The 17,390-nt window shown below is 44.2% G+C and overlaps 1 protein-coding gene across 1 annotated transcript in view; it reads right to left on the bottom strand.

Annotated features, from left to right (window-relative positions):
* Positions 1-17,390, bottom strand: part of ANO2 (anoctamin 2) — a 378,662-nt gene that overhangs the window by 249,982 nt on the left and 111,290 nt on the right. Inside the window, exons 7-8 of the mRNA XM_033223504.1 lie at positions 16,832-16,886; positions 14,259-14,310 (exon numbers count right to left, since the gene is read on the bottom strand). Of these exons, the coding sequence (XP_033079395.1) occupies positions 14,259-14,310; positions 16,832-16,886 (107 nt within the window). The remainder of the gene's footprint in view (positions 1-14,258; positions 14,311-16,831; positions 16,887-17,390) is intronic.

Genomic DNA, 17,390 nt, shown 5'->3' with positions numbered 1-17,390 from the left:
CTATCTGACATGAACAGGCTGTGCTCTCTGGCTTCGTATTGCTATCATCAGCAGTATTGAGACCCCTGGTCTTCTGCCTAAATAGTCACCTGCTCCAGGCCACCTCCTCTACCCGATTCCACATTGCAGTGGCCTCTCTTTCTCTCCATGGGTCTAGGGATGGTAAGAGCTCTGCTATTGTTAATTCCAGGTTACAGTGCTGTCCCTGGCATTCTCCAACTCCCTGTCTATCCCTTTGTAAACTGTTTATCTGTACATATGCCCACCTTGAATTACACTAATTGGGGTGTGCTATTTGTTCCTACTGGGACCCAAACTGATTCTCTGGAATTGCCACCACCATGTCTTCTGTGTTATTTGCTTTCCTTGCAAGTATTTGTCTTCTCACAGCCATGTGGCTTGCTCCTGTTTTCCTCAAATATTACATCAGGAAGACCTTCTCCGACTACTCTATTTAAAATACCTTCCCACTCTCCCTTCATTTTCATCTCCTTTATTTGCTTTATTCTTTCTCCTGACCCTTATCCCTAAACAACATCCTATCCGTTGTATTTACTTCTTGGTTTATTTTCTGTCTTCCATAACTAGAAAGTAAGCCCCTTAAGAGCAGGGATTTGTGTCTGTTAGATTCACTACTCCATTTCCCAGGTCCAGAACATGAATGTCACATAGTAAGTGATCAGTAAATATGTGTTGAATGAGTGAATGGATGTTACATTGGGAAGGGCTGAGCTTCCACCTCTTCTGGGAAACTTTTTCCAATAACTTTGTCCATTTACTAATTAAATGAGTTAAAAAGCAATGACAAAGAGCCAAGAAACCTAAGTTCTAAATCCAACTCCAAAGTTCTAACTGTGGGTGTGCCAGTTAATCTCTCCGTTGTAAAGTTGATTAACATCTGCTGAAGCTACTTTGCTGGCAGTTTAAAGGACCAAATGATATAATGAGTGTTAAAAGTGTTTCGAAAAACATACAACTGCAAGCATGCAAGGAGTTCTTATTACTTTGGTGACAGTAACACCTCATTTATCAGAGGCCTCTTATCTGGTTATCTCAGCTCTCACAACAGAAAACCCAGAAACAAGAAAAAATAAATGAGCAGCTAAAATAGATCTCACAAAACCTACTTTCTAATGTGATGTCCCTTTTCCACAGCAGAATCGTTCAGACCCTCCTGCCATGCATTTTACACTCTCTTTACCCAAAATTCTAATGAGCTTGTTTTTTTGTCTCCCACACTGAAAAGCAAAACTGAGACAGCAAAACTCAGGAAGGGTGGTTATCAGAGTCAAAAATTCAAGAAATCAGAGCAATGTGGTGCAAACAATCCTAATAATGCTTTGATAATCCTTGAGAGTACATGAAAATCATTATGTTCTTAATGATGATCTTGAATAATCCAGAAAAATTTTCATATGTCTTTATGTGGAGAATATATGTAGGCATGTTCTACATAAGCAAGCAGGAAATTGTGTGATAGATTTTAGAAAGATTTCTGTACAGAAAGATATTGCTGTAGACAGCAAGAGCTATACTCCTGACCATATTCCCCTTTCACTTTCGTTCAAGATTAAATTTGCAGTTCAACTGTAGAAACTAGAGGACATTATGGTTTGAATATGTGTTCTATTTTCTTCCTCCTAGTTTTGACATTCTATTTTAATTTATTTTCTCTGGTTCTTATTTTTCAATTTATTTTTATACTATGTTGTCTTACTGTTTTTCTTGTAAGCCACCCCAGAAATTTTGTGGAACAAGGTAGGAATATAAATATATCAATACGTACTACTTGTATATAGGTTAAAGCTTTGCAAAAGTAGGCATTCAGTAAAAATGTATTGTCTCAAAGAAAAAAGAGACATTACTAGATAAACAGGAGAATTTCTAAGTTGTTACTATCTTTAGTATCTTTTCTGTTTTCTAATATTTAAATTGGGTACAATGGGAAAGGGAATAAAGCTTTGTAAGTTGGTTGCAAAAGAAATGACCATACAAAAGATAACCCAGAGAGTGAAGGATCAGTGAAAACACCTACGATTCCAACTCCAGTCCTGTTCTCTCTTTTTCTCTCTTTTTTTTTAATGAGGACACAATCTTCTGGAGGAATATAAGCTGATTCTAATCACTCATGCTTCTCCTCCACCCCTTATAAGCCAGAAAGAAAGGCAATAAAATCTAAATTTACCCTGTGGCTCAGGCCTCCATATTATCTTGGGGCCTCATGGAGTTGTCACATTCCTCTTTTTTTTTTTTTTTATTTAAAATTATGTTTTATGCTGAAAAATACAAAATGTATATATTTATCATGTACCACATGGCTAAATCAAGCTAATTCACATACTTATTACCTCACATACTTTTTTTTTGTGGTGAAAACACAAAAGTTACTCTCTTAGCCATTTTCAGGAATATAATATACTGTTATTAACAATAGTAACTGTGTTACACTATAGATCTCTTGAACTTATTCCTCCTATCTAACTGAAATTTCGTATCCTTTGATCAATATCTCTTCCAAGCCCCTGTCCCTGAGCTCCCTGTAACCACCTTTTTTTTTTTTTTTTTAATTATACTTTAAGTTCTGGGGTACATGTGCATAACGTTTATATCATGTATAACTCCCCAGTGCAATCCCTCCCTCCTCCCCCCTCCCCATGATAGGCCCCAGTGTGTGATGTTCCCCTTCCCGAGTCCAAGTGATCTCATTGTTCAGTTCCCACCTATGAGTGAGAACATGCGGTGTTTGGTTTTCTCTTCTTGTGATAGTTTGCTAAGAATGATGGTTTCCAGCTGCATCCATGTCCCTACAAAGGACGCAAACTCATCCTTTTTTATGGCTGCATAGTATTCCATGGTGTATATGTGTTTTTGTTTATCTTTTAAATAAGATTGGTAAGCTGCCCAAAGAGCTTAGAGGGCACTTGGTCTTCATAGGCAGAAGTCAACCCACTGGAAATCTGGCCTTTGGGGTTCTCCTCTGCTGAGAAGCGGAGTTCAGTCACATGCCCCTTGTTACAAAGCTAGTAAGTCCTCAGCGGCTACTGTGAAGTTAACAGACTCTAAAGACTCAGTCTAACTCCACTCCTAGTCTGTAGCATCCCAAAGGTAGTGGAAATAGGATTAGAGCAAGAGTACCCAAGTTCTAGACTCAATTCTGACTCAAGATGTCACCCTGGGCAAGTCACGTATCCTCTTTGTGCCCATCTGTAATTGGAGATGATCACTCTTGACATACCTAATTTTCCTGGGAGCAATGATTTACGTTGATACTTAGACATATAGAGACATACACATGGGCATTAATTGCCTCCTCCCCTATGTTCCAACTGCACTCTGTACGTACCTCTATTATAGCACCTACCACACTGTCTCATCACAATCTGTTTCCACGTCTGTCTGCATGGCTAAACTAAGAGCCCCTCAAGGGTAGAAATTATGCTAAATTCAGCTTGGCATCCCTCCATTTCTCTAACATCATTTGACACACAGCAGGTGCTCATTAAATGTTTTTTGAATGTCAAAAAGGAAAGACCAAATTATAAATACAACTCAAAAACAACAACAAAATCTTGACATTTGACTTTGAGACATCACCAAAAAACCCTCAGATTCCCCCACACACAATAAAAAACATCCGTGTTAAAGCAGAGAGCCTCTAGTCTCCAGTGGCCTTCCAACAACCTGGAGATTGTCCCCCAGAATAAACTTTTGTTTTTAGGACTTTCCGGTTTACAAAACAAGCTAACAGCCGCTTATTTCATCTTTACAAAAACTGCAAAATAGATATTATTATCCCCATTTTACATAAAAGTAAGCTGAGATGCAGAGAGGTTATTTGTCCATGAACACACATAGTCAGAAACTGACCAGAAACTGCTGTGGGACTAGCAGGCTGGGCATTTTTAAATTAATCCACTCAATCAAATCAACTGAGTAGAATGTGCAAGACAGGCAGTGAGGTGCACTGGGGCATAAAAGATGACTCAGAAACATCTCAAGGACTCACTGCCTTAGGAGTCTAAGCCATGGGTGTAGAAAACAAGCAAGAAAGAGATTCAGTTTGATAAGAGCTCCAAGGAAAGGGCTTTAAGGAAGAATCTGGAGGACAGTGATGTTTGATCTGGGGACAGGCATCACTGAGACTGGGGAAAAACACAGGCAGGACATTCAGGAAAAGGAAACAGTATGAGCAAAGATAGAGAAAATAGTGGTCACATTAACAGGAAGAGGAGCAGGAGAGAGAGAGAGGAGAGAAGTGGACATGCTGATTTTGAGGTTCTGGTGAACATCTAAGTGGAGGTATCCATCCAGCAGTTGGAAATGCAGGGCTGCAATTGGTGAGAGAAACAGGAGCAAGAATAGATGGTTGTAAGTCATCTATATAGAGAAAATAGAGAGTGCAAAAGCCAAAGGAACTTGGAAGCTGACAACATCTAAAATGTGGAATAAGGAAGAGAAATCAAGGAAAATGTGACCCATGAGGGAAAAACAGAAGGACGGCAGTTGAGTAAGTCAACAGCACCTTCCAACAACTATCAGAAGATGGAGGTGCAGTAAAGAAGGCTTGGAAGGATGCAGGAAGTTGTGGAAGATGAAGACTGAGAAGAAAAAAACATGAACTATGGGAGATGTGATGGTTAACACTGAGTGTCAACTTGACTGGATTGCAGGATACGAAGTGTTAATCCTGGGTGTGTCTGTGAGGGTGCTGCCAAAGGAGATTCACATTTGAGTCAGTGGACTGGGAAAGGCAGACCCACCGTTAACCTGGGTGGGCACCATCTAATCAGCTGCCAGTGCGGCTACAATATAAAGCAGACAGAAAAACATGAAAAGGCTACACTGGCCTGCATCTTTCTCCTGTGCTGGACCCTTCCTGCCCTCAAACATCAGACTCCAAGTTCTTCAGTTTTGGGACTCAAACTGGCTTTCCTTGCTCCTCAGCTCATGGGAGCTTGTGATCATGTGAGTTAATACGATATATATCTCCTATTCGTTCTGTCCCTCTAGAGAACACTAATACACATTTTCTACCAGGAGTGGTTCTAGAGGAACAGAATATTAAGGATGGAGTTCTTTCATTGGTTTTTGGGTTTCTGGAGTTGGCTGCTTAGTATGATTAGACCCCAAAATGCTAAGGACTCTACTTCTAATAGTATGGAGAACACTGATAGTCCTTGGCATGAGCTGTTTAGAGAGTTATGCAAAATAAATGCATTTGACACTCTGGATTCACTGCTCATGAGAGGCAAGGAGTTTAGTGACTCTATACCTAATACCTTTGACCATATGCAGGGAACCAAGGAACATAATGAAGCTGGTTAGTTGCTCCTAAGTTCAGTGGTCCAAGTGCTGAAAGAAAATGATGAACTCAGGGATTCCACCTCCCAACTTCAGAAGCAGATTCTGAGCATCAAATCTGCTAAGATTTCCCTGAGTGACAGTTTTATCTCCTGTAGAGAAAGACCTGAAATTGTGGAAAAATAGACACAAGCTCTTCTCATGCGAGTGGCTGACCTGCAATGAAAGGTGCATGCACAGCCTCGTCAGGTGTCTACTGTTAAAGTGAGGGCACTGATTGCAAAAGAATGAGAGGCAACAGTGATGGCCTTCACTGAAGCAGTTGCCAGGCAAGAAAATGTTGATTCTCCTCAAGAGCCACCCCCAACACCCCTGTTTGCTTCTAGACCTATAAATAGACGAAAGCCCCAGTGGGCCCTGAGAGGTGAGGTTGACAGTATGACCCATGAGAAGTTGCACTACACTCGAAAATAACTGCTTGAGTTTTCTAATTTATATAAACAGAAATCTAGATAACAGGCATGGGAATGGATATTAAGGATATGGGATAATGGTGGAAGGAACACAGAGTGGGATCAGGCTGAATTTATTGATTTGGGCTCATTAAGTAGGGACTCTGCATTTAATGTTGCAGCCCAGGGAGTTAAAAGGGATTCTAATAGTTTATTTGCTTGCTTAGCTGAAATATGGATTAAAATATGGCCCACTGTGGCAAGCTGAAAATGCCTGATCTCCCTCAGTTTAATGTAGAGGAAGAGATCCAAAGAGTTAGGGAGATTGGGATGATGGAGTGGATTAGTTACTTCAGACCTACTCATCCCAGCTGGGAAGTCCAGAAGATATACCCTTGACCAATGCCTTGTAAAATATATTTGTGAGGGTAGCACCTGCATCTTTGAAGGGCCCTGTAATTGCTCTTCTCTGTATGTCAGATCTAACAGTGGGAACCACAGTCACTCAACTACAAAATTTAAATACAATGGGAATAATTGGATCCTGAGGTGACAGGGGCCAAGTGGCAGCACTCAACCATCAAAGGCAAGGTGGGCGTAGCTACCATAGTAGACAGCAGAGACAAAGCAGCAATCAGAATAGTCTGACTCATGTAGAGCTCTGGCATTGGCTTATTAATCACAGTGTTCCTAGAACTGAAATTTATAGGAAGCCTACTGCATTCCTACTTAATTTACAGAAGCAGAAAACTTCTAGGTCAAATGGACAAAAGACTAATTTGAATTATAAAAACAGAGTATCATGGCCCATCAATCAACTTCTGGAATTACAGACCCAGAACCCCTTAATTGAAGGGGAGGTTGGGTCCCCTTGAGGAAGGACCCCACTATACTACTGAAAATGTATGCTGTTAATCTTTCTCTTATCCTTCCCCAAAGAGACCTCCAGCCTTTTATCAGAGTAACTGTGCACTGGGGTAACTGTGCACTGGGGAAAGGGATATGATCAGGTATTTCAGGGACCCCTGGTCATTGGCTCTGAGCTGACGTTGATTCCAGGGGACCCAAAACGTCATTGTGATCCTCAAGTTAAAGTAAGGACTTATGGAGGTCAGATAATTAATGGAGTTTTAGGTCAGGTCTGACTTACAGTGGGTCCAGTGGGTTCCCAGACTAATCCTGTGGTCATTTCCCCAGTGCCAGAATGCATAATTAGCACAGAAATACTTAGCAGCTGGCAGAACCCCCACATTGGCTCCCTGACTGGTAGGGTGAGGGCTACTATGGTGGGAAAGGCCAAATGGAAGCCATTAGAGCTGCCTCTACCTAGAAAAATAGTAAATCAAAAACAATATTGCATCCATGGAGGGTCTGCAGAGATTAGTGCCACCATCAAGGACTTGAAAGACACAGGGGTGGTGATTCCCACCACATCCCTCTTCAACTCTCCCATTTGGCCTGTGTAGAAGACAGATGGATCTTGGAGAATGACAGTGGATTACTATAAGCTTAACCAAGTGGTGACTTCAGTTGTAGCTTCTGTATCAGATATGGTTTCATTGCTTGAGTAAATTAACATATCTTCTGGTACCTGGTATGCAGCCACTGACTTGGCAAATGCCTTTTCCTCCATTCCTGTCCATAAGGCCCACCAGAAGCAATTTGCCTTCAGCTGGCAAGGCCATTAATATACTTTTACTGTCCTACCTCAGGGGTATATAAGCTCTCCGGCTTTGTGTCATAATTTTATGTAGAGAGACCTTGATCACTTTTTGCTTCCACAAGATATCACACTGGTCCATTACATTGATGACATTAAGCTGTTTGGATCCAGTGAGCAAGAAGCAGCAAACACACCGGACTTATTGGTGAGACATTTGCATGCCAGTGGATGGGAAATAAATCTGACTAAAAATCAGGGACCTTCTACCTCAGTAAAATTTCTAGGAGTCCAGTGGTGTGGGGCCTGTCAAGATATTCCTTCTAAGGTGAAAGATTAGTTGCTGCATTTAGCCCCTTTTACAACCAAGAAAGAGGCACAACATGTAGTGGGATTATTTGGATTTTGGAGGCAACACATTCCTCATTTGGATGTGTTACTCCGGCCCATTTATCAAGTGACATGAAAGGCTGCCAGTTTTGAGTGGGGTCCAGAATAGGAGAAGGCTCTGCAATAGGTCCAGGCTGCTGTGCAAGCTGCTCTGTCACTTGGGCCACAGGACACAGCAGATCCAATGGTGCTTGAGGTGTCAGTCACAGATAGGGATGTTGTTTGGAGCCTTTGTCAGGTAAATCACAGTGGCGGCCTCTAGGATATTGGAGCAAGGCCCTGCCATCTTCTGCAGATAACTGCTCTCCTTTTGAGAGATAGCTCTTGGCCTGTTACAGGGCTTTGATGGAAACTGAACACTTGACTATGGGTCATAAAGTCACCATGGCACCTGAACTGCCTATCATGAACTGGGTGCTTTCTGACCCATCTAACCATAAAGTGGGTCATGCACAGCAGCATTCCATCATCAAATGGAAGTGGTACATACGTGATTGGGCTCAAGCAGGTCCTGATCGCACAAGTAAGTTACATGAGAAAGTGGCTCAAATGCTCATGGTCTCCACTGCTGCCACCCTGTCTTCTCTTCCCCAGTCTACACCAATGGCCTCATGGAGAGCTCCCCATGATCAGCTGACAGAAGAAGAGAAGACTCGGCCTGGTTCACAGATGGTTCTGCACAATATGCAGGCACCACCCAAAAGTGGACAGCTGCAGCACTACAGCCCCTTTCTAGGACATCCCTGAAGGACAGCAGTGAAGGGAAATCTTCCCAGTGGGCACTTCGAGTAGTGCATCTGGTTGTGCACGTTGCATGCAAGGAGAAATGGCCAGATGTGCAATTATATACTGATTCATGGGCTGCAGCCAAAGGTTTGGCTGGATGGTCAGGGACTTGGAAGAAACAGGATTGAAAAATTGGTGACAAAGAAATTTGGGGAAGAGGTATGTGGGTGGGCCTCTCTGAATGGTCAAAAACTGTGAAGATATTTGTATCCCATGTGAGTGTCACCAGCGGGTGACCTCAGCAGTGGAGTGGATAGGATGACCTATTCTGTGGACAACACTCAGCCTCTTTCCCCAGCCACCCCTGTCATTGCTCAATGGGCCCATGAACAAAGTGGCCATGGTGGCAGGGATGGAGGTTACACATGGGCTTAGCAACATGGACTTCCACTCACCAAGGCTGACCTGGCTACAGCCACTGCTGAGTTCCCAATTTGCCAGCAGCAGAGACCAACACTGAGCCCTAAATATGGCACCATTCCTGGGGGTGATCAACCAGCTACATGATGGCAGGTTGATTATTTTGGACCTCTTCCATCATGGAAAGGGCAGAGGTTTATCCTCACTGGAACAGACGCTTACTCAGGATATGGGTTTTCCTATCCTGCACGCAATGCTTCTGCCAAGACTACTGTATTAGTCCCTTTTCACACTGCTGATAAAGACATACCTGAGACTGGGAAGAAAAAGAGGTTTAATTAGACTTACAGTTCCACATGGTTGGGGAGGCCTCAGAATCATGGAGGGTGGCACTTCTTACATGGCAGTGGCAAGAGAGAAAGAGGAAGAAACAAAAGCAGAAGACCCTGATAAACCCATCAGATCTGATGAGACTTATTCACTATCACGAGAATAGCATGGGGAAGAACAGCCCCCATGATTCAATTACCCACCCTGGGTACCTCCCACAACACATGGGAATTCTGGGAGACAAAATTCAAGTTGAGATTTGCGGGGGGACACAGCCAAACCATATCATTCCACCCCTGGCCCCTCCAAATCTCATGTCCTCACATTTCAAAATCAATCATGCCTTCCCAACAGTCCTCCAAAGTCTTAACTCATTTCAGCATTAGCCCAAAAGTCCACAGTCCAAAGTCTCATCTGAGACAAGGCAAGTCCCTTCCACCTACGAGCCTGTAAAAATCAAAAGTACGCTAGTTACTTCCAAGATACAATGGGGTATAGGTATTAGGTAAATACAGCCATTCCACATGGGAGAAATTGGCCAAAACAAAGGGGTTGCAGGGCCCATGCAAATCTGAAATCAAGCACGACAGTAAAACTTTAAAGCTCCAAAATGATCTCCTTTGACTCTGGGTCACGCTGATGCAAGAGGTTGGTTCCCACGGTCTTAGGCAGCTGCACCCCTGTGGCTTCGCAGGGTGCAGCCTCCCTCCTGGCTGCTTTCATGGAGTGGCATTGAGTGTCTGCAGCTTTTCCAGGCACACAGTGCAAGCTGTCAGTAGATCTACTATTCTGGGTTCTGGAGGGCGGTGGCCCTCTTCTCATAGCTCCACTAGGCAGCGCCCCAGTAGGGACTCTGTGTGGGAGCTTCAACCCCACATTTCCCCTCCACACTGCCCTAGCAGAGGTTCTCCATGAAGGTCCCACTCCTGCAGCAAACTTTTGCCTGCACATCCAGGCATTTCCATACATCTTCTGAAATCTAGGCAGAGGTTCCCAAACCTCAATTCTTGACTTCTGTGTACCCGCAGGCTCAACACCACATGGAAGCTGCCAAGGCTTGGGGCTTCCATCCTCTGAAGCCACAGCCTGAGCTGTATGTTGGCCCCTTTCAGCCACAGCTGGAGTGGCTGGAACATAGGGCACCAAGTCCCTAGGCTGCACACAGCACAGCGACCCTGGGCCCAGCCCATGAAACCACTTTTTCCTCCTGAGCCTCTGGGTCTGTGATGGGAGAGGCTGCCGTGAAGGTCCCTGACATGGCCTGGAGATATTTTCCCCATGGTCTTGGGGATTAACATTAGGCTCCTTGCTACTTATGCAAATTTCTGTAGCCAGTTTGAATTTCTCCCAAGAAAAATGGGTTTCTCTTTTCTATCATATAGTCAGGCTGCAAATTTTCCAAACGTTTATGTTCTGCTTCCCTTATAAAACTGAATGCTTTTAACAGCACCCAAGTCACCTCTTGAATGCTTTGCTGCTTAGAAATTTCTTCTGCCAGATACCCTAAATCATCTTTGTCAAGTTCATAGTTCTACAAATATCTAGGGCAGGGGTAAAATGCCACCAGTCTGTTTGCTAAAACATAACAAGAGTCACCTTCACACCAGTTCCTAACAAGTTCCTCACCTCCATCTGAGACCACCACAGCCTGGACCTTATTGTCCATATTGTTACCAGCATTTTGAGCAAAGCCATTCAACAAGTCTCTAGGAAGTTCCAAACTTTCCCACATTTCCCTGTCTTCTTCTGAACCCTCCAAACTGTTCCAACCTCTCTGCCTATTATCCAGTTCCAATGTTGCGTCCACATTTTTCAGGTATCTTTTCAGCAACGCCCCACTCTATTGGCACCAATTTACTGTAATAAGCATTACATGGGGAGCTCCCTACAAGGCCATTGGTGTAGACTGGGGGAGTAATGCTGCTGATAAAGACATACCTGAGACTGGGAAGAAAAAGGACTTGCAGTTCCACATGGCTGGGAGGCCTCCGAATCATGGTGGGAGGTGAAAGGCTCTTCTTACACAGTGACAGCAAGAGAGAATGAGGAAGAAGCAAAAGTGGAAACCCCTGATAAACCCATCAGATCTCGTGAGACTTATTCACTATCACAAGAATAGCATGGGAAAAAACAGCCCCCATGATTGAATTACCTCCCCCTGGGTACCTCCCACAACACATGGGAATTCTGGGAGATACAACTCAAGTCGAGATTTGGCAGGGGGACACAGTCAAACCATATCAACTACCATCCGAGGACTCACAGAATGTCTTATCCACCATCATGGTATTCCACACAGCATTGCCTCTGACCAAGGCACTCACTTTACAGCTAAAGAAGTGTGGCAGTGGACGCATGCTCATGGAATTCACTGGTCTTACCATGTTCCCCATCATCCTGAAGCAGCTGGATTGACAGAACAGTGGAATGGCCTTTTGAAGTCACAGTTACAACACTAACTAGATGACAATACTTTGCTGGGCTGGGGCAAAGTTCCCCAGAAGGCCATGTATGCTCTGAATCAGCATCCAATAAACAGTACTGTTTCTCCCATAGCCAGGATTCACAGGTCCAGGAATCAAGGCACTGAAGTGGAAGTGGCACCACTCACCATCACCCCAGTGATCCACTAGCAAAATTTCTGCTTCCTGTTCCCACAGCATTACGTTCCGCTGGCCTAGACATCTTAGTTTCAGAGGGAGGAATGCTGTCACCAGGAAACACAACAACAATTCCATTAAACTAGAAGTTAAGATTGCCACCTGGCCACTTCGGGCTCCTCCTACCTCTAAGGCAACAGGCTAAGGAGGGAATTACAGTGTTGGCTGGGGTGACTGACCCAGACTATCAGGATGAAATCAGTCTACTACTCCACAACAGATGTAAGGAAGAGTACTCATGGAAGACAGGAGATCCATTAGGGCATTTCTTAGTATTACCATGCCCTGTAATTAAGGTCAATGGGAAACTACAACAGCCCAATCCAGGCAGGACTGCAAATGGCCCAGACCCTTCCGGAATGGTTTGGGTCACTCCACCAGGAAAAAAACCATGACCTGCTGAGGTGCTTGCTGAAGGCAAAGGGAATACAGAATGTTTAGTAGAAGAAGGTACTGATCAATATCAGCTATGACCATATGACCAGCTGCAGAAACGAGGACTGTGTCATGAGTATTTCCTCCTTCTTTTGCTAACAACATGTTTGTGCATGTATACACGTGCACTAAGAAATAACTTCATTTTATTTCCTTTTTCCTTTATCAAGTGACATAAGATTTATTGACCTCATATCAGCATTTGGGTAGTGTTAATTTCATGTAATAGTATTTAGATTGGGGATTGGTGCATTTCCAGTTGTTTGAAGGATAGCTGTATTATGTTAGGCGTAATTATGACCTTATTATTGCCTTTATTTGAAGATTATGTATGATCTCAGGAGATGCGTATGGGTTCAAGTTGACAATGGGTGGACTTGTGATGGTTAATACTGAGTGTCAACTTGATTGGATTGAAAGATGCAAAGTATTGATCCTGGGTGTGTCTGTAAGGGTGTTGCCAAAGGAGATTCACATTTGAGTCAGGGGGCTAATGCTTAATAAATATATAAATTATATATATAACATATATTTTATATATAATATATAATGTATATTTTATATATTTTTATATATATATATAATGTATATTTCTATATATAATACATATTTTTATATATATAAATTTCTCTGTTTTTTAGGCTAATTCCCTCACCCACTTAGCCTCGCCTCATCAGCACCATGTTCCAGACAAATAACATAACATGGAAGGTCTGATTTTAAAAAGTGCATTGTTATTTGGAATCTTGTAGCAAGATGAATATATCAAAGCAAAAGTAAGCAAACATAATTGCCCTGTTGAGAGGTTAAGCACGATTCTAAAAAGACTATCATGGCATAACACCCATTCAGATTCCTTCTCCAGCACTGTGCCCTGGGTACCCAGGCACACTCTCAAGCCCCACAACACACTCTCAAATACTAGCTAGCTAACATCATCATCATCGTTGTCATTCCTGAGCCTGAGCACCTCCTCTATTCAGTAGACAGGACTCCAAATGACTTGGAACTCTTTTCAACCTAAAGCTGCTTCAAAAGCCAAAGATTTGCCATCCCAAAGCGCATTCTGAAGGCAGCTCTCCCAAAGCCATCAGAAGCCGCTTGGAGATGGCAGCACCTTGGGAACAAGGGTTCAACATGCAAGAACGACTCCTGTGCAAAAGTGTTTGTGTGTGACGTTTTGGCACATGTCTCCAAAAAGCAGTCTCAGGGGGTTATGGGCACAGCTGTACCTGGGCCATCACAGACGTCTTCCACACAATCCATCAGGATCTGGACTGCCTGCCTTATACTGCCTGCCTTATACTTGGCCCCAAATGCGTCCAAGACAATTACCCTAATATTTAAGAAACAAACCACAGGGCAAACAGATTCAGCCAGATATGGTGAGAAGAATGCTGAACTTAGAAGAGGCTCACTCAGACTTAGGCATCACCTGCTGTGTGGGCTTAGGCCAGTTATGCACCCTCTCTGGCGGTTCATCTCTTCTTACATAATATGAGGGGGTTGGACTAAAGGACCTCTAAGATGCTTTTCTTGGGTGATTAAAAACTATTCGAAATGTTGAAAAACAGAGGAGCCGCAGAATTATCCGGAGAAAGTGGCAGGTGTGGGCGGTACGGGGAAAAGAGAAAGAGAAAGCCCGGAGACCTGGGATGAAGGCCTGGGAGAAGTTACAACAGCCTGGGAGCAGCCCCACTGAGAAATGGGACCCCCACTGCTCGTGGGGCCAAGGCAGGCTTCCCAGCCTAAGTTAAGCAGCCTCTCCGTGGGGGGCATTTGTTTGCTTTGTTCTTTGCTGCCCACCAAGGGAGCTGTTGAAAGCACAGGGCGGGAGTCGCCTCAGCGCCCGTCAGCACCCTGCCCGCAGGCTGGGGTCCTTACCCATCGTGTTGTTGGCTCGCGAGCAGGCTGTGCGCTTCAGGATCTCGTGCACCTAAAAGGGGACGACAGCAGAGCTGTAAGCGCCTCGTTCCCCCGGCCCTCCACCGTGCGTCACCCTCACCACTGCCTTGCAGGGGCGGGAGACGCCCGGGTCCATGTGCAGCGAGGGCTAAGCCAAGCATGTGCCTGGCTCACGGCCCGCACATCAAACCCACTCAGACTTGAGGACTTTGAGGACACAAGGGATGTAACCCCCCGCGCACACATCCCCCGCCCCTTCGCCCCACCCTGAGAAAAACAAATGCATAAAAGGCTAGAAATGGACTGCAGTTACAGGAGGTAAGGAAAACAGAGGAGCCCACCCCGGACCACATAGCCTCGGGAGGGCTGGGAGGAAGACCTGGGTCTGTGGGGTCGGGGACAGTGTCTGCCACCCATGTCGGGGAACCTCAGGAAAGTCGGGGTTCTGTCTGGTGCGTCCCGGGGAGGGGCAGGCCCCCTCCCCCAGCCTGGAGCCCGGCTGACGGGGAGAACCAGTGTGGTAGCAGAAAGCTCCGGAGGTAGGTGCGGAGGGTCCCGAGCAAACGTCAGGAGGGTCAGCTTGCGTCTGTAATGGGGCCATCTAGCGGAGCTGCTCGGGAGGCCAGCCAGACCGTGCACAGGAAAGTACTCTGAAACCGCAAAGGAGCTACCTCTATGTTGGTCACTGATGTCTTTATTTCGTGGTTTTTTCCTGGGTCCTCATCTTGCCTCCCTGATCAGAGCATATCATACACTTCCTTGAAGATTCATGTCTTAGAGCACAGTCCTAGGCACACAGCAGCTGCCGACTCAGTGGCTTTGCCTGCCTGAAGCCCTACATGCCCAAAACGGCCTACAGAATCCCCTGGCCTATGGAGCCTGCAGGGGGTTCTGTTTCTTACATGGGAGGAAAGGGGTGCTTCCCACAAAAGAATCAGGGAGGGACAAGCCTATGCCAGTCTATAAAGAGACGCCCAGCAATGAAGTCTGCCTTGCAACAAAAAGCTGAGGTGCTCAGACACCCACAAAGAAGCAGGTATAGGGGAGACATCCACAGATGTGGGTGAGGTCCTCCAGCCAAAGTCCAGGGCAGAATAGATCCCAGGACAAAACGCAAGGCTCTTTTCCCCCGTTCTCAGTGTGGAGTAGACTGAGGAAAGGAAGATGCTTCCAGAAGGAGAGATGAATGCTAGATGTGTTATTCCATCATTATTTACATTCCCATATTCCAGCCACAGTCTAAAGGGAGTGGTAAGTAAATAACTATGGGGTCCAAGAGTGTTTAATTCTGCTCCTAATATAGTACAGTAATTCAACAGCAATAATAATTAGGAACAGCATTTATATGGCATTGAATTATTTACGAGCACTTTGCAATTATCGAGTAATCTCCACAACACCTTACAACTCCCCCCCAGTCGTGGGACCCAAGCCACAGTGAGATTTAATTGGCTAGTAATATCATCAACCAAGAAAATGGGACGTTCATGCCTTTTTCCATTGGAAGAAAAAAGAAATCACATGCCCATTTTAACTCTGCCTAAGACACCAGGCTAAGGGAGCTGAGATTTCCTTGCCCATCCTGCAAGTAAGAGTTAATGCCATGTTTGCAGTGTGCCTGGGAGACCTCCCAGCCTCCTCTAATCACCTGTCCCTTCTTATTCCTATATTTTCTTACCACCCTTCTAGGTATCTAATCCTTATTCCTCCTGTGGAAACTTCAGTTCTTTGGTAAGGATCAATGGGAACGCACTTCATACTTCCCATGCGGGCATGTGTAAGTTTCTGGCATTCCTTGGGCCCCCCTTTCTGTCTTGTGCCCATAGGCTACGTGACCTCTAGGGTGATAGAGAATAAACTGATCGGTGAATGAAGATGTTCTACAGCTCATGCAGGGGCCACAGAAACACAGGCTATATGCAGGTTTTTATTAGACTCAATCATCCTACAAAATTCAAACACTTGACATAAAGGCAAAATGACTATGGTAGAAGAGCTATGGTCACGAGCGTTGGCTTTCTAGTGAATGGGCTGGTGATGATATTCTTGGGCAAATGGGTTAATTAGCATTCCATGTTATATAAATTCACATGACTCTGTCATGGGAGTTGAAAGAAGAGAAAATGCATAAACAAACACAGTGGTCCAAAAATCAGAAGGACTAGTTCTAGTCCTTGTTCTGACACTAACGATCTCTATAATTTTTTTTTCAATGCATTGCTTCTCAGAGCCTCAGTTTCCTCTATGTAAATCAAGGGGTTCACCTAACTAATCCCCGCAGCAGCTATGACCTTCCCTGGTTTATTTTCCTAAGAACTTTAATGGAGAATACATATAGAGAAGAAGACGCTCCCCTTAAACCACAAGTAAGGGCAGTTATTTGCTGTTTCTTCTGGGGAATGGGGGAGCTCTTGCATACTTTTCTCAGTTGCTAGGCAACTCCAAGCAAATAACTGTGTGAGGTGGCAGGGAGGGTAAGAGAATGCCCTGCCAACTAGGGACTCAGCTCTTTCCCCATCCTCTTTCCTAACACAGTACATCCATTTACTTACAATGCGGCTGCGGGTGGCATTATCAAAGAAGGTGTCCTTTTCCTGGATGTTGTACCTGGAGACACCAAAAGAGCGGACAGCAAATATAGCAAGACTTATGAGGTGCACACACACACTCACACTCACACACACACACACACACAATGTTTATGCCCTTCTTGACTCAGTAATTCTAAAAACTCATCCTAGAAATTTCTCTTAGGGAAGAAATACAACACACAGAAAGAAAAATAACATAAATAAAAAATGCCTATTGAAAAGGTACTTATAATAAAGATTATAGCAATAAGATGCAATGCCAAAATCTATAGGATAGGGTATCATGCAGTCATTGAAATTTATAATTATGAAAACTTTGTGTATAGAAAAAGATTACACCATGTTAGAAAAATATATGATGAATAGGTTCCAAATGGAAAGTATGTAAAAAAGATACTGGTGCATGAACAAAGGCAGTAAAAAATACAAACCAAAAAGAGCATCATTTCACGGTGTTGGATTATCACTCTGATTCTTCAAAATTTCATTTAATGTCACTGTCATCTCATCCATTAGAAAA

This window comes from Trachypithecus francoisi, unplaced genomic scaffold (assembly GCF_009764315.1).
Source record: "Trachypithecus francoisi isolate TF-2019V2 unplaced genomic scaffold, Tfra_2.0 Lachesis_group11, whole genome shotgun sequence".
Taxonomy (NCBI): Eukaryota; Metazoa; Chordata; class Mammalia; order Primates; family Cercopithecidae; genus Trachypithecus; species Trachypithecus francoisi.
The sequence above is the reverse complement of the archived record's forward strand: the minus strand, read 5'-3'. Positions and strand labels throughout refer to the sequence as shown.